General features: G+C 41.2%; 1 protein-coding gene across 8 annotated transcripts; it reads left to right on the forward strand.

Annotated features, from left to right (window-relative positions):
* Positions 1–3,392: 3,392 nt before the first annotated feature.
* Positions 3,393–20,343, forward strand: ARTN (artemin). Of its 8 annotated transcripts, XM_087960117.1 has the most exons (7): positions 3,393–4,270; positions 6,431–6,571; positions 7,253–7,400; positions 7,648–7,776; positions 12,369–12,463; positions 14,602–14,773; positions 15,010–20,343. In XM_087960117.1, the coding sequence occupies exons 4-7, from the start codon at positions 7,659–7,661 to the stop codon at positions 15,411–15,413; spliced, it is 789 nt and encodes a 262-aa protein (XP_087816243.1). In that variant the 5' UTR covers positions 3,393–4,270; positions 6,431–6,571; positions 7,253–7,400; positions 7,648–7,658; the 3' UTR covers positions 15,414–20,343. The 8 variants fall into 8 exon arrangements, with proteins under 8 accessions (XP_087816243.1, XP_087816245.1, XP_026521511.1 ...); XM_087960119.1 differs by lacking the exons at positions 3,393–4,270; positions 6,431–6,571; positions 7,253–7,400 and adding exons at positions 8,991–9,084; positions 9,452–9,749 and having other exon boundaries at positions 7,643–7,776; positions 12,373–12,463; XM_087960118.1 differs by lacking the exons at positions 3,393–4,270; positions 6,431–6,571; positions 7,253–7,400; positions 7,648–7,776 and adding exons at positions 7,908–8,099; positions 8,991–9,084; positions 9,452–9,749 and having other exon boundaries at positions 12,373–12,463.
* Positions 20,344–21,383: the final 1,040 nt, after the last annotated feature.

Below are 21,383 nucleotides of genomic sequence, written 5' to 3' on the forward strand. Positions count from 1 at the left end.
TTAACCAAGGCCCTAGAACAGTGTTATCGAATCTGGTTCTAACCAGTTACTCAGAATATAGAGTTCTGATTATTTTTAGCGAATATATCTAACAAAAGCTGAGAACTGTGAGGACCAGTCATAATACATCCAGAGGGAAATGTCTTGGAGAAGGCTGCACTGGAATATATTCTGCGGCAGCAAATGGTAGAGAAAGAAATGATTTTGCTCTAGTCCTACCCTAACTAGAAATGTGAGCTGTCTTTTTTTAGGTTATGTTGAGGACACTGATTCGTAAGAAGGACAAATAGGTAAGCTAAATGGTTTTCACTTTAATTTTAATACTTCACTTCTATTGTCTCTCCTCCCCTCCAGACTGCATTAATCCACCCAACTGAAGAGTAATTTATGAAAGAATTGTCACAGAAGCCCCAAATAGTGGATTGAAAACCATTTGCTTGATTTAATTATTTCATAACTTCATGGTAGGCAACAAACTTCTTCTTCCTGGAATATAATACAATAATACTTCTCATCCTTGAATGAGATTTGAGAAATTAATGCAAATGGCTTCCAACTGTGAAGCAAATGGAATGCAGAAAAGAACAGTAATTTTAACTGGTACCAGCTTCTATGATCTTTTTTTGGATGAAAAATCCCAAGATTCTTGGCTAGAATTCCCAGAGAGAATTAAGCTGGAAAAGATATTTCTAGTACAATGAAAGGATGTGAAAAAGACTTAATCTCATCTACCTACATTTGTTCGCTTTCATTCTTTGATACACAAAGATATACTACCAAAGTTCTATTCATTAAGCTGGAAGAGCTTAGAAAGAACCTTCCAAAAGACAGCTATGACATTTAGAATTATTTTTGTCTTCCCTGAAAAGTAAATAGCAGTGCTTGAGTCCATACGTCCTCCAGCTTTGTGCCATCCAGTACAGCGGTTGTCAACCAGTGGGCTGTAGCCCACTGGTGGGCCGTGAGAAAATTTTGGTGGGCCGCAGAGAAATCTCACCCCTTGAGCACCCCCACCAAGCAATTAATCCAGGCTGTGCAGAAACACAAGGCTGCGCTTCCCACATGGACCGCAGGAACCGTCCCCACCCACTCACTCCCTACCCGGCAAACTTGCCTGCTAAATTGCTCTTTTTCCTTTTTCCAACCATCATCTGTTCTGCTTTGCCGGGAGATTTAGATCAACTAGGAAGCAGAAATGGTCGGATTTCTTGCTTTCTAGCTAGATCTTCGGCTCTGCTTTTAAGCACAGCCGAACCTCCCTTAGACTGAAGGTTCTATTATTCAGTGTAGACTCATGGCAAGTAAATTTGAGAGACTGAGCTAGCTGATGGCAGATAGATAGATCACTGAATGATTCTGTGAGCAACTCAATCTGCCTGCCTGCTTTGCCTGATTTTGGATAAAAGTTGCTCTTTTTTAATAAAAAGTATAATATTTACATACATGGTGAGTTAATTTTGTGAGTTTTCTCACTAGCAAAATTTATGTGACAGATTGAGCTAGCCGATGGCAGATAGATAGATCACTGAATGAATCTATGATTCTGTAAGCAACGCAATCTGCCTGCCTGCTTTCCCTAATTTTGGGTAAAAGTTGCTCTTTTTTAAATAAAAAATTCAATATTTATATAAATATTTATAATATTTACATACAAGCCATGCCCAGCCAGTCCCATGACCACCAAGCCACACCCACAAATTAGGCCACGTCCACAGAACCGGTTAGTGGTTGCTGGGATTTAAAATTATGAGTTTGGTGGTTCCTGAGGTCCAAAAGGTTGGTGACCCCTGATCCAGTATATTGACTTCAGGTCCCAGAATGGCCTTCAGGAATTACATACATCACACAATGGGAACTAAGTTGTGAAAGGCTGATATACATGTTTTGGAATTTTTCTTGTTATGTGAAAAATTACTTAAATTGGTACTACAAGTATAATGAAGGGTGTTGCTATTGCTTTCATATACATTTCTCTGGCAAAATGCAGTAGATTATCCAAGATTTAGTACAAGCCATGCAAAGTATACATAGCTAGGCTCCACCTTTGAAATTGAGAAGAAAAGCATTCCATGCATCTTGAAGGCTACAATCTCTACTTGGAAAGTGTGATGATTGGGTGGTAGTACTGCAAAGTATGGCAGTGCAAAATAGCACTCCAGTTTATATTCCAGAGGAAGGAGGAAACAGGGATTTTGGAGGTGTGGATGGAAGGACCAGCTTGAGGGAGACCCAGAGTCCTAGCCTAGGATAACCTCCATCTATCGTACAAGGTTATTGAATAGGTAATCCTCAAGTTATGACTACTACTTCAATGACAGTTCAAAATTATGAAGGGACTTATGACCAGTCTGCAAAGTTGTGACAATCACAGCATCCCAGCTTAGCACATGGCTTGCAGTTAAATGTTGCAGCAACCTTGGTCATGTGATTGTAATTTCTGAGATTCTCTAATTTCACCAAGTTAAGTAGGAAGTCAGTTGTTCCCACTGTTATTGTTTTTTGTTTTGTTCTGTTTTTTGCTTGCCGGCCCTATGTAGCACCTGCCTATGGCATTCCCACTTTCTTCAGCACTTGCACACCCATTCACACACTTTAGCCCCCAGCCACAGCATTCTTATACCTGCTGTATACCCACCTGTCCTCTGCATTGTTTACCTGCAATACCCATCATGCTACCTGTGCATCCGCCTGTCTTCTTGACTAGGACTCCCATGCAGTCCTGGGCTTTTTGCTTTATGACCTATGCAGCCCTGGGATTAGAACAACAACCAAGATTTGCTGTTGCTAAGGATCGTGTGACATCACATGTTACGATTGCATTGCTTATGTATGGAAATTCCAGTCCCAAGTGTTGTTGTAATACAAGGACTATCTTCTGTTAGTACTAGGGAAGACAACAATTTACAACTATAGACATGTGAATATTAATTTAACCTGTTTTTAAACACATTTTAAGTTATTTATTAAAAGTTAACTTGCTTCTTGGTTTAAAAATGTGCCATTATGTCACCTCCAAGATATAAAGATAAGAAAAGAACAAGCTCATTTGATAAATCAGAAAAGAGTTGGATGGTGGCAGAAAGACAAATAAACCCTTTAAATGTCTCTCATAGTTAATGGGATTTCTCTGAATTGTGGAGAATTAAGAAAAGGACACCCACAACATATGTAACAGGGAGCAGCGTTTATTTATTTCTTCTCCATTCGTAATATTTATGATTTACAGCAAATTAATTCAACAGATTATACAGTGGCAACTCTATAGAGATAAAAAGGCATGAGATAAAAGAGTACCCAAATCTGTTAAGAATATAAAAGTATATAAAATGATAATGATATACTGTAAAAGTTCACTTTACAATCTAGGAAAATGGGATGTTTTAATTCACATGTGGGTCCATCCTGGGCAGTCTTCTTTATTCTACACATTATAGCATTTAGAGGAGGATTCATCTGTAAAATTCCAAAACCATTCAAAAAGCCATATATTGATTAAAATGGAAAATGATGCAAACATTATCCAAAAGGAAGAAAGGATGGAGAAGGAAAAATGCAAATACAGAAATTCAGGCACAAGTTATAGTTGCTTAAAATAACCCTCTTGAAACAGTTGAGGGAGGCAGGAGGGAGTACCAAATGTTCAGTGGGAAATGTTTGGGTGTATATATACATACATTGTGCAGCAATTATTTTTATGATCAAGATGGAATTATCACTAGAAGACTATCAGTAAAAAGACCACAATTCCTGTGCTTAACGTTGCCACTATCTAGGAAAAGAATGTTCTATCTTGATGCCTCAATCTATCGAAGAGTTCATTTCTTATCGCTGGAGAGACCAGAAATCCATTTAGTATGATATTTTTTGATAGCACTCACTCTGATGCTGGGTCTCTGAACAAGTTATGCCACATGAAAGGACAATACGACATTCATTTCATACAAGTGTGAGCTAAAGAGGAGTGGCTACACTTTAATAAAAAAGGAGCTGTCACATAGGATAATCCTAATAGATTTAAGCAAATGTGCTCAGGGATAAGTTCCTCTGTGGCTAAGAGTAAATAATGTTTTACCTATATATAGAGCTGGCTAGGCTGAAGGGGAGGAGGGCTAGATGCAGTATCATAGCACAGACTCATTTGCCATCCAGCAGATCTCCAGAGCAAAGTTATTAAATAAGCCCAGCCCAGCCCCTCCAATTTGGATTGTCAATTGATCAAGCTACACTGGTTTTGATCTGGTGACAAGACAGCGCGCCCGGTTGGGAAAAAGTAAGTAGAGATAAGAGAGAGCAACTGAGAGCAAATGTAGCCAGTCAGAAATGAAATGGAGGGAGGGGCTTACATACAACAGCAAATAGGGAAGGGTAGGCAGGAGATGTGAGACATCACTTCATGCTCCAAAGCTGTCTGAAATCAGGGAACTTGGAAAAATAAAGGGGCACAATCCCTTTCCATGTATGCCTCCCAGGAAAAAGCTAATTGAAGTCCAAGAAAATTTCTGCTGTGCCAGCGCAGTTATTTAAGGACAGTATAAAAATAAAACAGATGTTTTGAAGTAACAACTTGTCCATAAGCTGATTGATAGAATATTTCAGCCACTATGTGGGACTTTGTCTAGGAGGGTACCTGTTGTAGGGAGGGAAGTTGTGAGTCATCTGGGGAATTCCACTGGTGACGTCTAGCAAAGAGTCACCTTTGCCACTGAGGTCTGAGCCAGGAATTATAGCCAAGAAGGGCTAGAATGGTAGACATTGCAGGCATTAAGCCTTACATTCTGTTCCTGCCCTTTCCAGAAATGGACAGAGAAGGATCTGACCAAATTAATGGAAAGTTATTGCCACTCAATTTTAAATATTAAAGTAGAGCATGGTGGATACTTCTGATATGGTCACTTCCTGCAGGAGCACCATTAGTGATGTAGTGAATCCCCAGCAGGTGTACAGCTGAAATGTATGGGCTTTGGGGAGAGAGAGGGTATTTGTGGATGTGGTTCAAAGTGGGAATGGAGTAGGTAGCCACTGGGACACAATTTGCTAACACCTGTAAACCCCCCCAAGACTGAAAAATATTCTGAGATTGTGCTGTCAAATTCCAGCAGCACAGACTTGGATTGGTAGCAAGGAGATGTGAAGTGTATGATTGTCCATGATATGGACAGGATACATCCTGGATATATCTTTCTATCCTGGAAAGATCACTGGTACATGTCACTGGTAAAATACAAGTTTTCTAAGTCATTCTAAAATTAAAGTGAAATAATTACTTTATATTCATCTCACTCTAGAAAAAACTCAGCTAAATGAGGGAACTTTGAATGGATTGGAATAAATGCAAATGGTCCAGGATTATCTCCACCTAGTCTCAGTTATTTGTAAGAATTTCCTAAACACAGAATTTCCTAAACAATAGGCATCTACAAGGGGGAAGAGGAGGAATAAATGACCAAATGTATGTCAAGATATTGAAATATATCATGTCCAACACCAGGATGCAAATAGAAAAGGCCAGGATGACACTGTGGCATGGTAATGCACAATTTCCTAATTTTTTTTTCTTCAGTTTGTATCAGATGTCTATGTCTTCTATATCTGAGAACCTGAAAATAAGAACTGCAGAGGTTCTGCCAAGGAAATGTAGATGGAAGAGTAGCATCATTAACATAACATGACTCCTTGTTAGAGATGAACACATCCATAATCATATGAACCAAGAGTAGTGCAAGGAATTAGTCCATTTCACCAGCTGTTAGGTTACCAGTACTTTCAGAGGAGCAACAATTGCTGTGAATTCTGAGCAACAGTCTGGGAGTCAGCACTGGCAGCCAGAGTTTCTGTCAAGAAATGTCAATTATATCAACAAAACCTCAGCTTCAAGACCAAAAAGTGTGAGGCAGAACCATGGGAAGGGTGGCAGGAAAAAACACAGTGGAATTAATCTACTGTCAGTTAAGAATTGACTGCATTTTCAGGCTGACAAAAGCCAACAAATTATTTAAGTAACTTAAGGAATGCAATAAAATTTCCTATTTATTTGTGCTATCAAGTTTTTCTCAAACTTGGCAACTTTAAGATTTGTAGCCTTCAATTCCCAGAATTCTCCAAGTGGCCTGCCGACTGGAGAATTATAGGAGTTGAAACCCAGACACCTGAAAGTTGCCAAGTTTGAAAAACACTGTGCTAGATCATATTGTATGTCCAAGAGTCTTCAACCAAGCTCAGATCTGTGAGTCAGACACCAAGTTAGTGTCTGAGAATTGCTGCGGAGAGTCTGTCAGTGAACCTGTGATACTTTGGTGATGACTGCTTCTATTCATTTATCTGCTTCTATTCATTCAACCACTGCTTCTATTCATTTATCTGTTGTTGTTGTTGTTGTTTTTCTCTTCTTGTGAAGATCTTCCTAATCACTCTCTCCTCTTTGGACAAACAGACTGTCAAGACTGGTGCCCAAGGCAATGAATAGACAGAGATAATTTCTGCTACTGGGATCACCCAGCAAGCACTAAACTTCTGTTTACTTGCCCATGTGCACATGTGTTCTTCCTCCGTTGGTGCAGCTGGGCTGAGGGAGGTGAGTATTAGGACCAGAAGGCCCATGAGAAAACAAAGGTCCTTCCTTCCACTCTCTCCCAGTCTGCCGTTGCTATTCCCTGTCATTTCACGTGGAGCCATTCCTTCATTTCTCTGAGCAGGATTTGAGGGCTGGGTTTTAGTCCTGCCAAATGGCCCGTCCGCGTTCTTACTCCCTGTGAGCTTCCAGGGGGCTCCCCTCGTCTCCAGTGTAAAAGTGCCCAGGCACTCGGCGCACAGGTGGCGTCCATCGGCGACGTCTGCTTCTAAATTCCCTTGGTCCCAGGAGAAGGGGGTGGCGGCGGGGGAGCTCCTTCGCCATCCTTTCCGTGGATCGCTCTCGCTCTCGCTCTCGCTCTCTTCCTCTTCGTCGGCGGGACTAACCCGCTCCGCCCCGCTCCGGGGATCAGGTGACAGCTGAGCCTGGAATTTGACACCAGACTCGGCTAGGCGCTGAGATGGAGCTGGTCCTTTTCTCCCTCCCAGAGGCCGCCTGGACTGGCGTTCTGCCGGTCACGAGTCCGAGTCCCGCCGGCTGCGCGCTCCTTTGGCGGATTTTCCTTGCTGCGCGAGTTGAGCGCGGGCCGGCGTTGGAAGGGGTTTGGTCCGTGGATCGGGGCCCGCCCCGCCGCTTCTGTCCGGGCCCTCAGCCGCTTTTCAACCCGAACTTTTCCCCCCACAGGAGGGCGCTGAGCGCTCCGGGCACCTGCTGGCCATGCTGGCGACGTGAAGGCCGGCGACTTCAGTGGAAGGATCCTGGGGGACGTCGGGCCATGGCCCCCGGGGCCGGCTGAAGGCAGGAGCTGCCGGGGAGCTGCCGTCGCCGGGAGGTAAGGGGCAAGAGCGGGCCAGCGGGGAGTCCCGAGCCGGGAAACCTGTCGGGGTGCGTGCCTGCGCGCCTGCCCCGATTCTGGGCTCCGACCCAAATCGGGGAGAAGCAAAATCTCCGTCCGCCTGAAAAAAAAAAAAAAAACCAAGAGTTCAGGATCCCCCAGCTCCGTAGCTGTTTTGGCGAGGGTATCTCGCTCCCGCGAGCGCTAACCTGGCCCACGGCGACTGTCATCTCTCCGGTACAAGGAGCGAATTCGATGCCCTGGAAGGGCCGGTACCCAGGAGGAGGCGCTTCACGGCCCGGAGTCTCGGAGCATGGTCCCCGGAGAGCCGCGCGCAACAGAAGGCGCCCGATCTGTCGAGACGGAGCGCACGGTGAGTGGGGCGGGCTCGGAAAGTGCGTGAGCGCCTTCCAAACCGGCGGAAGGGAGGGGGCGCTGGGGGAGGAGAGATCGGGGCAACTGAGGGTGACGGGCGAATGGATTTGTGTAAGCAGATCTACTTTGGAAGATCTTAGGGTGTAGGGAGGAGCAACGTGGTTGCCTCCCACAGATCAGGGCTTAAAAAAAGCGCATTGATTCTCCAGAGAGTGGCTCAGGCTCCCGATTGCCTCGATCCCAGGCTTCTTGCTCCGATCCGGTCTGCCTCGTGGCTTCCAAAAGTCCTAGTTGTCCAGACAGGGAAGCAGGGAATCAACGGTGGGCAGTGGGGAGGTCTGGTGGGTGGCTGGAAAGAGGGGCAGTCTGTGTGAAAAAAGGTTGGCGATCTTGTCCTTGATCCCAGCTCATGGGTGGCCTTTTACCTTTCCTGATGGCCAGGAATCTGCTCAACGGTCCTCTCTATTTCTGGGATTTCTGTTGAAGCTTTCAGTCCAGATCAATCAGGCTGGACCATATCTGGTTTGTCCTTTGTGCTCAACTAAGACCCAAAAGAGTGTCTGGACGTTCCACACATTTTATGGATGCTGGTGTTCTTTAAGAACTAAGAGTGCAATTCATAAATACTTACTTCTTCTTAAATATTTACTTCTGAGTAAATGTGCCAGTGATTGCACTGTATATGCTGCCCCTTTGCCCAATTCCCACCATCACTGGAGTAAGCTGGCCCACTTTTCCTTTCCTTTCTAATACTGATTTTAGAGGCACCTCTCTGCTGATTATTTGCAATTGAGGGGAATGTGGGAATTGTAACATATGGTTGCAATTTTTGATGCAGTTTCTGCCTGTCTAATTTGCTCACGTTTATTCCTACTGTGGTGGGATTTATAAAAGGCTGCTCCATCTACACTTGTCTCTAGATTGGTGTCTCTAATTTTATGACATTGTCTTGTGTTTCTAGCCACTAGAGATATCGCATATGGTATATTATATATCACTGACGCTTTCTAAAGGTGAGCAGGTGGTGCTGAATGGTGAATACGTCGGCAATCTACCAGATTAAGAAATTCTTTGTTGCCAATATCCCTTTGTTTTGGAAAGTAAACATCAAATGAGCTTCCTTCAACAATTTGGCAACAGACCGCCTTAATGTAAACATTTGTTCTGATATTTCTAGGCATCCAAAAGGATAATATTTTTCTTTTGCTCTAGTACATCAAAATCCAAGTGGAACTTAAGACATCTTATTGGTAAACTGCTTTGAAGTAACTCAGAAATAGCCATTCAGACTGTCCACAGTTGACAAGTATGTTCTTCTTTATTATCCATTGTTTGACCTGTTTGCTGAATTGCCTGTGGGGAAAAAAGAGGTTTTGGGTGCTTGCGCTATTTGATTTTTACAAAACCCACTCTAAACATTTCTCCTTTATGAATACAGTGAAATAACCAGTTAATGACACAAATTATAGTGATGGAACAGGAACAATCTGACTTTGGCTTTGCATGTGTTAGCATGCTAAGTGTCAACTTTTAGGAATGAACCCAAGGGGTTATTTAGGTCTTTCCAGTCAGGTTTGCAGCAAACTCTTCAATGAATAGCCCAGCTATTTCTGCATGTTGCTTTTCTCTCATATCTCCTGTGGTTCCAACTTTTTTTGTCAATTCACTTTCAGATCTTGGATACTTGCCATAATACAGATAAGTGAAATTAAGGCCTAGCAGCTTTGCCATAACACTATAAGAAGGCACAGCTTTCCCATTCAAAGGTCTTGGGAAAGGAAAAGTGTCATTATCCAAAACATCTGAACTTATTGCTAGAAGCTGATGACTTCTGTATCGATTTACGAGATGTGGAAGCAGACGTCAGCAATGTATTCATTTTTGTATGGCTGTGATTGAAAACAACAAAAATTCCTTTGATCATTTCTGAATGACAGATAAAAGAAATCTGATTGTGGCCCTACATGAAAGGTGAAAGGAAAGGAAAAATTAAATGGACCATATTTGCTGGGTGTTTCTGAAAATATGTTCATGGTCCCTGGCAGATTCCAAGAAAGACCAAACAACTTAGAAAGGGTAGGAGTGCTTGTTCTTCAGAAAGTGGCTTTATCTGTCTTCTTCTTGTGCCATATCCATCATCGGATATTGGTGATCATGTTGGCTATTCTAGTTTTATCAACAGCCACACGAAAAAGGACTGTTGAGTTTTGTCCAAACCAGTCCCTTAGATTTTGAAGCCATGATGTTCTTCTTCTGACTGGACCTCGTTTGCCTTCAGTCTTTCCTTGGAGGATTAAATGAAGTATGCCGTATTTTTCCAGGTGTCACATCGCATGTCCAAAATATTCTGACTGTCGCTTTTTATGGTTTTGATTATTTCCCTTGGCTTTCCCAGGCAGCTTATCATCTGATTTTATCTACCCAATTTATACATAACAGCCACCTGTAAGTTCACATTTCAAATGCTTCTAATCTCTTCAAGTGACTCAAGAGACCAGCTCTCCACTCTGTAGAGCAGGATAGAAAAGATGAAACAATCTGATTTTCAATCTTAGCCTTGTGTTGTGACTGCAGAAGACCTTTTTCATTTTGAAGAATGCTGTTCGAGCTTTTTCTACCCTTGTTTTTACTTCAGTGGTCATGTTCCAGCTTTATCTATAGGTCTCCTAAAAATATAGAGCGAGACATTCCAAGAAGTTAATGTGTCTCTACAATAAAAGACAATATATGGAATTCAGGGTTGAACTGTTGGGTTCTTGATGCTCTCTGAAGGAATTTGGACTCTTCTGTATTATTTTCTGAAAAGTCAAGTCCAGGAACTCTGTCAGTCCTTGGGAAATAGTGAGAAGAAACTCCTTCTGTATGGGCAAAGAAAGCAGTAGGGGGAAAAAACTGGTTTTGTGTTGCCACCTTGTGGGAGTCTGAGAAAAATACAAACCTACAAACTCAAGATAGCATCCCAAATATCTGATTCGATACTCCCCAAAGTCAAAATACCATTGGTGAGGGATCTTGGGAGTGATTGTTCAGGAAGCTTCCCAGCCCTGCACTGTAGAAAAAGAAATCTTGTCCAGCTAGGGGCACATCTTTGGTTGCTCGATGTGTCTAAAATTAAACCAGGATGTAAAACAACATTTAGCATTTTTTGTTAGTTCCAGCTATTACTCAAGACTCTTTGTGATCTCTCCATTTCTCCATTCAGTTCTCCAAAGAGTTGCTCTTTGTAATTGTGGATCAGAAGTGTGAGGGCAGGAGGATTCCTCCTAGGTTCCTGGTGCTTCATTCAACATGGCAGTGCCAATAGCATGATTCATTTTTAATAGGCAGCTGGAAAGTGTCTGATAGAAACAGTGCAAACATAAAAAATATCCATGAGTATTGAGTGGGTAAACATAGCTGACAGTAAAAACTAAAAGATTAGATTACAACACAGTTATACACAAAAGTGTGTAGAATGGCGAAGAATCAGATTTATTTCTTTGATTGGCATATTTCTGTATGTAATTATATTTATCCCATTTCTGTATGCCCATTGCGGGATAAAAAGAAATAGATCTCTGCTCTGAAGAGCTTAAAACAATTAAATTACTTAAAGGCATTCCTATGAGTTCAAGGTCTGCACCAGACTTGGCTTTTCAAAAGTAGGTGATCCAAGGCCTATTTTGATGGAGTATCATGAATTTTAATGAATGAAATGAATTGTTTAAATATTTGCAGGTCTTAGGGCTCCCATTTTGCCCTAAAAAAAAACCCAAAATGAAAAAGCTCACCTACTTTGGGCATTCTGAGGGTGGTAAAAGGAACCACTGGTGATATTGCTCCACTAAATCCATTCTTTGTATCCTTAGTTTATAATCCAAAATTCTTGCAGATGAAAGGTAGATAAAACTGTTTTTTTAAAGGAAAGTGGACTCCTGAGATCATTCACACCACAATAGTTCCCCATGTGGAAAATTTTAATGTAAGACTTTTCTATGAGCATATTCTGTTTCAAGTGTAGGTGAAGCACTTTTAAATATATAAATATTAATAGGTATTCTACCTATTAGTATGTGAACCTGACAGATACTTCAGAGGTTACTGTTCTCCAATACTGGGAGGATCTATGATTATTTCATGAAATATTTTTGGATGCTGTTGGGAATAACATAATACAATGAACGATAATGTTTGCATTCTGTTGCAAAATTTATGTTTAATTTGGGTATTGCTATTCTTAGCTAACATTAGAGGATTTGCATTTTAAAATTTTACTGGCAGTTATAGATACATTGGGATGGAGCCATGGAAATATCAATATAACGTTCTATTAATGTAGCAGATCAATTACAAGGAGATTTTATTTAAAAATTGCAATATATACCTTAGTCGGGCCAGTCACAAAAAGGTATCTAATTAGGAGCTTCTTCAGCACCTTTATTTAATTGGATTGAGGCATTTATTGAAAGAATTGTATAATCCAGGAAGAACTTCTCATAGAGGTAGAACAGGCAGGGGCCATACCTGGACCAGAAGCTTCCAAGAGTGAAAATTAGTCTTCACATTCAGAGAAATGGCACTGGGTTCCTGAGCTTTGTCTTTGTATTTTAGGTAGGATGGAGTGGAGAGTTGACGGGTCAAGGCACAAATTACACAGACCTCCCTCTTCCTGCAGGAGATTTCCTATCCAACAAGCACGATGCAGGGTGAGTTAGTCAATGCTAAGGAATGTTCTTGATTTCAGGGCATTAGTTCCAGAAACAGTGGAACGTTACAAAGGCCTTGTTTATGAAAGACGTCAATTCAATTTATGAAAGATGGGAGAGTTTCTCCGTTGTTTCACATCACTTTTGTTTTCGGTATATTGGTTTCTTTGGTCCATTTCTGGCAGACAAAGCTTCAAATTTCACACTTGAGATAGTCACTTTTAATATGAATATCATTTCTATAACAGTCCAAAATATACAGCCTGTCACATACTGATTTGTGTGATGAATTCAGATGGGCATTTGTGTGGGCATTTGTGTGATGAATTTGCATGATTTCTCACTGGATATGATTGAAGTGAAAAAGATTCCTTTTCATGCTGATATTTTCCTATGATCATTTGACACACATTTTACACCATGGAAGGGCTGTATTTACTGCATTCCAATTTTATACTTCCATAATCAAGATTTTCAACAATATCACAAACATAAAGCATCAATGGTAAGAAATAAAATACTCAAGGTGCAAAAGGTTAAAATTTAAAGACAACCAACAAGGCAGGCTATAAATGGAACAACACACAAAAAGCAAATTCAAAAGATGGTATCATCTTAACTAAGTTTTTTTTTTAAAAAAGAGAGAGCTCCAGAAGAGCTTTGTCTTAACTTGATTCTGTAATGCCATCAATTTTAGAGCAAGTCAAACTTGAAAGTTTGTTCCATAGGATGGGGACTATGATGCATAACTATCTTTTCATAGCCTTAGGTTGTTGCCCAACTTCACATAAGTAGGAGATCACAAGCAATTTTATTTTATTTATTTATTTATTTATTTTATTTGTCAAGCGATTATAAAAGAACAGGTATAAGTATAAACATAGTTATGAATATATGAAATGGATACATATAAGAAAAATAAAAAGAAACAATAGGACAGGGATGGTAGGCAGGTTGGTGTGCTTATGTACGCCCCCTACAGACCTCTTAGGAAAGGGGTGAGGTCAATAGTAACCTTAGTAGTCTAAGGTTAAAGTTTTTGGGGTTTGGGGAAGAAACCACAGAGTCAGGTAGAGTATTCCAGACATTGACCACTCTGTTGCTAAAGTCGTATTTTCTGCAATCAAGTTTGGTGCGGTTTACCTTGAGTTTGTATCTATTGAATGCTCTTGTATTGTTATGGTTGAAGCTGAAGTATTCATTGACAGGTAGGATATTGCAATGTATAATTTTATATACTATACTTAGATCGGACTGAAGGTGGCGTAGTTCTAGGTTTTCTAGGTCTAGTATTTCAACTCTGGTGGCATAAGGTATTCTGCAACGAGTAGAGGAGTGGAGAACTCTTCTTGTGAAATATTTCTGGACTTTCTCAACTGTGTTAATATCAGATACATAATGCGGGTTCCAGATGATGAGTTGTATTCAAGTATTGGTCTAGCAAATGTTTTGTATGCTCTAGTTAGTAGTGTGATATTACCAGAGAAAAAGCTATGTAGGATTAGGTTAACAACTCTTAATGCCTTTTTGGCTATGTAGTTACAGTGGGCTCTAGCACTTAGATCATTAGAGATGAGTACTCCAAGGTCCTTGACAGAGTTTGGATCACCAACAAGGTCTTGACTATTCAGCTTGTATTTTATTTTCTGATTTTTTTTTTTGCCAATATGTAAGACAGAGCATTTATTTGTTGAGATTTGAAGTTGCCATTTGTTTGACCATTCTGATACATAGTCGAGGTCTTTTTGAAGGATGGCAGTATTGTCTGTGGTATTGAATAGCTTTACATCATCAGCGAAGAGAACGCAGTTGCTCTTAATATGACCACAGAGGTCATTTATGTAGAGTATGAAGAGAGTTGATCCTAGAACACTGCCTTGGGGGACACCACTATTGACAGGTACAGTAGTCCAGTTGGGTAGTGATCACAATATGAATTATTGTTGCAAGACCTTCCCATAGGTTCCATTACTGATGCACCAGTAGAGCTGGGCAAAGGCCGTCTTGACCACATGTGATGTCATGGGGGGGGAATCATCATATCTAAAATAGCCCTGCATTTAGCAAATCTTACTTTCCACTTTATTTGTATCCTAATTAGCATATTTACTGTTATATATCCTCCTGTCTTATCTTAGGAGCGGGATTTGTGGGGTACCTTAACTATACTATCACTGTTTGCTGAGATAGTCATGGCAAATTCAGAGACATTGAGAGCAGCTTCAGGAAGCCTGGGCTCTGTCAACTCTGCCTCTATGGAAAATAACAGCATGGAAACACCATTTCTGGCTACGTGGAACCACCAGCATGGTAGGGACCTGGCATTTTTCCAGGGAAAGTGGCTTGGGGAAGAGGGTGCTTCATTTGAATTCTTGATCCAAGTCAATTGGATTTTTGAGACTTCCTTTCTCCCAGAGGGTGATCTGGGTTGAGAATTGTATTTTCTTCAAGATTTATGCCCTTTTTCATCTTAGGAACACTCCTCCTGTATTATTCTTTTCTCCTTGGGAGGAAGAATTAAGACCCCTCTCCCTTTTTTCTTCCAGGGAAAAACGTGGCCATGCAAGACCTGAGCACATCTGAACTTCTCGGGACTTCACATTCCCCATCGCACTCAAGAAATGCCAGGAGAAACTCCAGAAGGTCTGGGAAGGGTCCTTGTCGCTTACATAGCCGCGCACTCAATGTGCAGGACCTGGGGCTTGGCTATAAAACTGAGGAGGTTGTTTTGTTCAAGTATTGCAGTGGGTCATGTGATTCTTACCGCACTAACTATGACCAGGTCATGAATTACATCACACAGCAAGGTCTTGTGCCTGTAGAGAAGAATTTCATGTCTAAACCTTGCTGCCGACCCGTCCTGTTTGAGAACTTCTCTTTCCTGGATATATACAATGTCTGGCAAAATGTGGAAAAAGGTTCAGCAGCTGCATGTGGTTGTGTGGGCTAAATATGCTATCTGATCTGCGCTCCCAGGGTTTCTGAATTGATATATCCTTGTTCATGCTACAGAGAGATCATAAAAGATAGATATAAGAGATCATAGACAGCCAATTTGGTCTAGTGGTTAAGGCACCAGGCTAGAAAGTGGGAAACGGTGAGTTCATGTCCCACCTTAACCATGAAAGTCAGCTGGGTGACTTTGGGCCAGTCCCTCTCTCTTAGCCCAACTCACCTTACAGGGTTGTTGTTGTGGGGAAAATAGGAGGAAAGTGTGCTGGACATGTTCACTGCCTTGAGTTATTTGTAAAAATGATAAAGGCGGGATACAAATAAATAAAATAAAAATAAGCCTGCCCTGCCGGTAAGTGGCAGCAGGAGGAGAAATAAACTTCACACTAGAGTCCAGGTGCAAGGAATGAATGCACAATTAACAGGAGCTAAGCATAGTATTGTTGGCCTAAATACACTGCTCAAAAAAATAAAGGGAACACAAAAATAAGACATCCCAGATCTGAATGAATGAAATATTGTTATTAAATACTTTGTTCATTACATAGTTGAATGTGCTGACAACAAAATCACACAAAAATGATCAATGGAAATCAAACTTAGCAACCCATGGAGGTCTGGATTTGGAGTTACACTCAAAATTAAAGTGGAAAAAACACTACAGGCTGATCCAACTTTGATGTAATGTCCTTAAAACAAGTCAAAAGAAGGCTCAGTAGTGTGTGTGGCCTCCATGTGCCTGTATGACCTCCCTACAACGCCTGGGCATGCTCCTGATGAGGTGGCAAATGGTTTCCTGAGGGATCTCCTCCCACACCTGGACTAAAGCATCCCCCAACTCCTGGACAGTCTGTGGTGCAACGTGGCGTTGGTGGATGGAGCGAGACATGATGTCCCAGATGTGCTCCATTGGATTCAGGTCTGGGGAATGGGCGAGCCAGTCCATAGCATCAATGCCTTCGTCTTGCAGGAACTGCTGACACACTCCAGCCACATGAGATCTAGCATTGTCTTGCATTAGGAGGAACCCAGGGCCAACCGCACCAGCATATGGTCTCACAAGGGGTCTCAGGATCTCATCTAGGTACCTAATGGCAGTCAGGCTACCTCTGGCGAGCACATGGAGGGTTGTCCAGTTCCCTAAAGAAATGCCACTCCACACCATTACTGACCCACTGCCAAACCGGTCATGCTGGAGGATGTTGCAGGCAGCAGAACGTTCTCCACAGCGTCTCCAGACCCTGTCATGTCTGTCGCATGTGCTCGGTGTGAACCTGCTTTCATCTGTGAAGAGCACAGGGCACCAGTGGCGAATTTGCCAATCTTGGTGTTCTCTGACAAATGCCAAATGTCCTGCACGGTGTTGGGCTGTAAGGACAACCCCCACCTGTGGATGTTGGGCCCTCATACCACCCTCATGAAGTCTGTTTCTGACCGTTTGAGCAGCCACATGCACATTTGTGGCCCGCTGGAGGTCATTTTGCAGGGCTCTGGCAGTGCTCCTCCTGTCCCTTCCTGTTGCCCTCCTACGGCCTCCTCCACATCTCCTGATGTACTGGCCTGTCTCATGGTAGCGCCTCCATGCTCTGGACACTACGCTGACAGACACAGCAAACCTTCTTGCCACAGCTCGCATTGATGTGCCATCCTGGATGAGCTGCACTACCTGAGCCACTTGTGTGGGTTGTAGACTCTGTCTCATTCTACCAGTAGAGTGACAGGACCACCAGCATTCAAAAGTGACCAAACCATCAGCCAGAAAGCATAGGAACTGAGAAGTGGTCTGTGGTCACCACCTGCAGAACCACTCCTTTATTGGGGATGTCTTGCTAACTGCCTATGCTTTCCACCTGTTGTCTATTCCATTTGCACAACAGCATGTGAAATTGATTGTCAATCAGTGTTGCTACCTAAGTGGACAGTTTGATTTCACAGAAGTGTGATTGACTTGGAGTTACATTGTGTTGTTTAAGTGTTCCCTTTATTTTTTTGAGCAGTGTATATCTTGGCCTTCTTTCGAGAGCATTTACCTCTCATCAGTGATGCTAGTTATACAGTCATGTGAAAAAGAAAGCACGCCCTCTTTGAATTCTATGGTTTTACTTATCAGGACATAGTAAAAAAATCATCTGATCTTTAGTTCTTAAAAATAGGTAAATATAACTTCAGATGAACAACACATGACATATTACACCATGTCATCTTTTTTTTACAAAAAGCCAAAATGGAAAAGCCATGTGTGAAAAACTAAGTACACCTTATGATTCAATATCTTATCAGCAATAACTTGATCATTAATCATTTTCTGTATGACTTTATCAGCTTCTCTTATTGTTGTGGAGCAGAGGTCTCCAAACTTGGCAACTTTAAGACTTGTAGACTTCAACTCCCAGAATTCTCCAGGCAGCTGTTGAAGTCCACAAGTCTTAAAATTTCCAAGTTTGGGGACCCCTGTTGTGGAGGAAATTTGGCCTGCTGTTCTTTACAATGTTGTTTCAGTTCATTGAGATTTGTGAGTATTTGTTTATGCATAGCTCTCTTGAGGTCCTGACACAGCATTCAGTTGGGTTGATGTCTGGACTTTGATTGGGCCATTGCAACACCTTGATTCTTTTCTTTTTAGTCATTCTATTGTAGATTTGCTGGTGTGCATGGGATTGTTGTCCAAGGATCCATGGGTCAATGCTGGCCAAGTTTTAACTGTTGGACAGATGGCCTCAGATTCGACTTAGAATACTTTGGTATACAGAGGAGTTCATAGTTGATTCAATAATTGCACAGTGCCCAGGTCCTGTGGCTGCAAAACAAGCCTAAATCATCACCCTCATGCTTGATGGTTAGTATCAGAGGTTTGTGCTGATATACTGTTTGGTATTCACCAAATGTAGCACTGTGCATTATGGCCAAACATCTCCATATGGGTCTCATCTATCCAAAGGACAGTGTTCCAGAAGTTCTGTGATTTGTTCAGATGCAACTTTGTAAACCTAAGCTATGCTGTCATGTTCTTTTTAGAGACAAGAGTCTTTATCCTGGCGACCCTTCCAGACAAACCATACTTGTTCAGTCTTTTTCTAATTGTACAGTCATGAAATTTTAACTTTCAACATGCTGAGGTCTGTAATGTCTGAGATGTAACTCTTAGATTTTTTGCAATTTCTCTGGGCATTGCAGAATCTGACCTTGGGGTGAATTTGCTGGGACATCCTCTTCTGAGAAGATTGGCAACTGTCTTGAATATTTTCCACTTGTGAATAATCTTCTTCACTATAGAATGGCAGACTTTAAATTATTTAGAAATGGCCTTATAACTTCTTATAACTTCTTATAATTTCTTATAACTTCTTACAACTTCTAAGGCAGGTGGGTTCCCACTCTGCTGGTATGATTACTGATGCATTTCCTTTTTGGCATTCTGTTAACACAAACCTCAATACTGGAGACCAGCAAACTCCTAAAATTTTGGCTTTTATAGAGTAGTCACACTTGCTGATGGTCAATTGATCAAGGGTACTTGAGTAGCAGCACCTGGCTGCTATTTAGCCTCTACATACCTTTTGAAGCAGTAAGAGTGTACTTACTTTTTCACACATGGCTTCTCCTTTTTGTAAAACAAATGATGACATGGCATAACATGTCATGTATTGTTGTGCATCTAAGGTTGCCTTTACCTACCTTTAAGAACTAATAAGGGCCAGATTATTTTTACTATGTCCTGATACATAATAACCATAGAAGGTATACTTTCTTTTTTGCATGACTCTAGAATGGACATTTCTCCCTTAAAGATTGGTCTATCAACAGCGTTGTGAATCTTCTTACCTATCAAGCCTTTTGTCCCACTGAATAAAAAGCATTGGAAATTCTCACACCTTATTCATGAGATGGGGGTGTGGCATTTAGCTTGAGATACTTGTAATGCCAACTGATCTTCTTCCAGGTAGTTGAAAGAAGGCTGTTCACTAGGTCATGTTATCTTCTGCAATTCTCTCCCCAGTTTTCATTTGAGCCCACCTTCTGCCTTTTCTTTAGAAACATGTTCTGACTGCATCTAGATAGGAGCAATTGTGGATAAGCATGAAGGATAATTTTGGAAGCCTATTTAGTGCCCTGAACATTCAGTGGTCGCTCCAAACTTGTGACCTGTGCTAGAATATAATCAGTGCATTATCTGATGATTGAATAATGTAGTTTGTTTGGGAGAAGTTTGATGATTTTTTCCAGTGAGAGCCTATCCTTTAGCAGAAAGGGTGTGGATGTATGAAAGGACAAATTTGATGTGTTTCTTAGAGCTACCAGATCTGGGTTAAGGAAGGTTGATGCCATCTAGTAGTTATCAGTAGTTATCAGGATTTTTGCAAGCCAGAACTGGGAGCACATCAAGGCCTCCACGGGTAGAAAAGGAGTTTGGTATAAAGCCAATGATGGCAGTGGCATACTGGTGTGCAACATACACAGACATACTAGCAATGGTTTGGAGTTTGATTACTGCACGTACCAGGCTGGCAATGGAAGCAGCAATGGTTTTCAGTTCTGGTTCAATCATTATTTAGTACCAGCAGAGTGGGAACCCACCTGCCTTAGAAGTGACATTTTCTAAACCTATTTAGAAAGTTTAAATTTTCTAATCCAACTTATTTATTCTATAAGTTATTTATTTATTTGTACCCCACTCATTCCCTGGTGGCAACCTATTTATGAAGCTGACAGTGGGTCTGGTATACATTAGAAACTGATGCTATGCCCTGGCCTAGGATCAGCAATTCCTATTCCCCCCACTTTCCCCACTTGGCCTTAACAAGGGCATTTCCTATTTCTCCTCTCCTGATTTTGTATTCTTTGTCCTCTATTTGCATTGGGATAAACTCTATTTTTGTACAACAACAACTTCCTGTAGCAATAAAGCCTGCGAAGGCAATGCAAACTTGGCTTATGTGTATGCTTATATGAGAGTGAACTAAAGAACAACAAGAAATCCCAATTATTATAGTTCTACAATTTATGAGTCAAATTTTGCTTAGGGTTTCAAATAAAGCATTATAAAACATTATCAAATACTGATAAAGTAGCTCTAGATATCTTTGCTTCACTGATACACTATGTGTACATTTTAATAGTCTACTAGTTTCATGTCCCCCAATTTCTAAATCTGACTATAACACCAACTGCAACCAATCACTATTTTGGCTAGATGAAAGGTATTGTAGTTGAACAGACTTGGGAAATAAAGTTTGAAATTTTAATTTTCCCCCCTCAAATATGAGGAAAAGATAAAAAGGCTCACTTTAAACTGTACCAATCTTGCCAAAAATACTTCAGAGATGAGCCCAGACAATAACCAGAAGTCAAGGCTGACTTGACAGGACCAATTCTCTTGCAAAAGATGGCATACAACAACAACGAACACTTTTACAATTTTTTCTTCCTACACTTTTTCAGAATATTAAAAAAGCACACTTTTAATTAACATTCCTTCATTTTTCGGATTTAAAAGATTTCCCTTCTTGGCCAGAGTCAGGCTGGTCAGAAGAGAACAATAAGGGAGTTCTTTCCTTCTGGGAACCATCATCATCTCATCAGTGCTTTAAATTTAGCCACGTGATTACTGGTTAAAAGTCAGTACTACTAGCCCAATATCCCAAATACTCAGGGAATCAGCTGTGTTAGTTTGTGACAGCCAAAAAAACTATCTTTGGCACTCAAAAAACTTAATACATTTATTAGGCATAATGTACCGTATCTGGGTTGAAAAAAATCCAGACAGCTGCTAGATGACAGAAATAATCCATTTTCTGTATTACTCTGCTGTCACATAGTGGTTGTCTAAATTCTGAAAACTAGAGATGCTGGCCTTATAATTATGGCTTAGCTTCTGGAGTATCCTGATAGCTGCCTAATTTCCTTGTTAAACCTGAAGCCTTTGTGATCAGGTCTTATCCAACTGATTTTTAATTAAAGGCACAATGTA

The sequence above is a fragment of the Notechis scutatus genome, chromosome 3 (genome assembly GCF_049901735.1).
Source record: "Notechis scutatus isolate UNSWTSFEM ecotype Mainland chromosome 3, rNotScu1.2, whole genome shotgun sequence".
Taxonomy (NCBI): Eukaryota; Metazoa; Chordata; class Lepidosauria; order Squamata; family Elapidae; genus Notechis; species Notechis scutatus.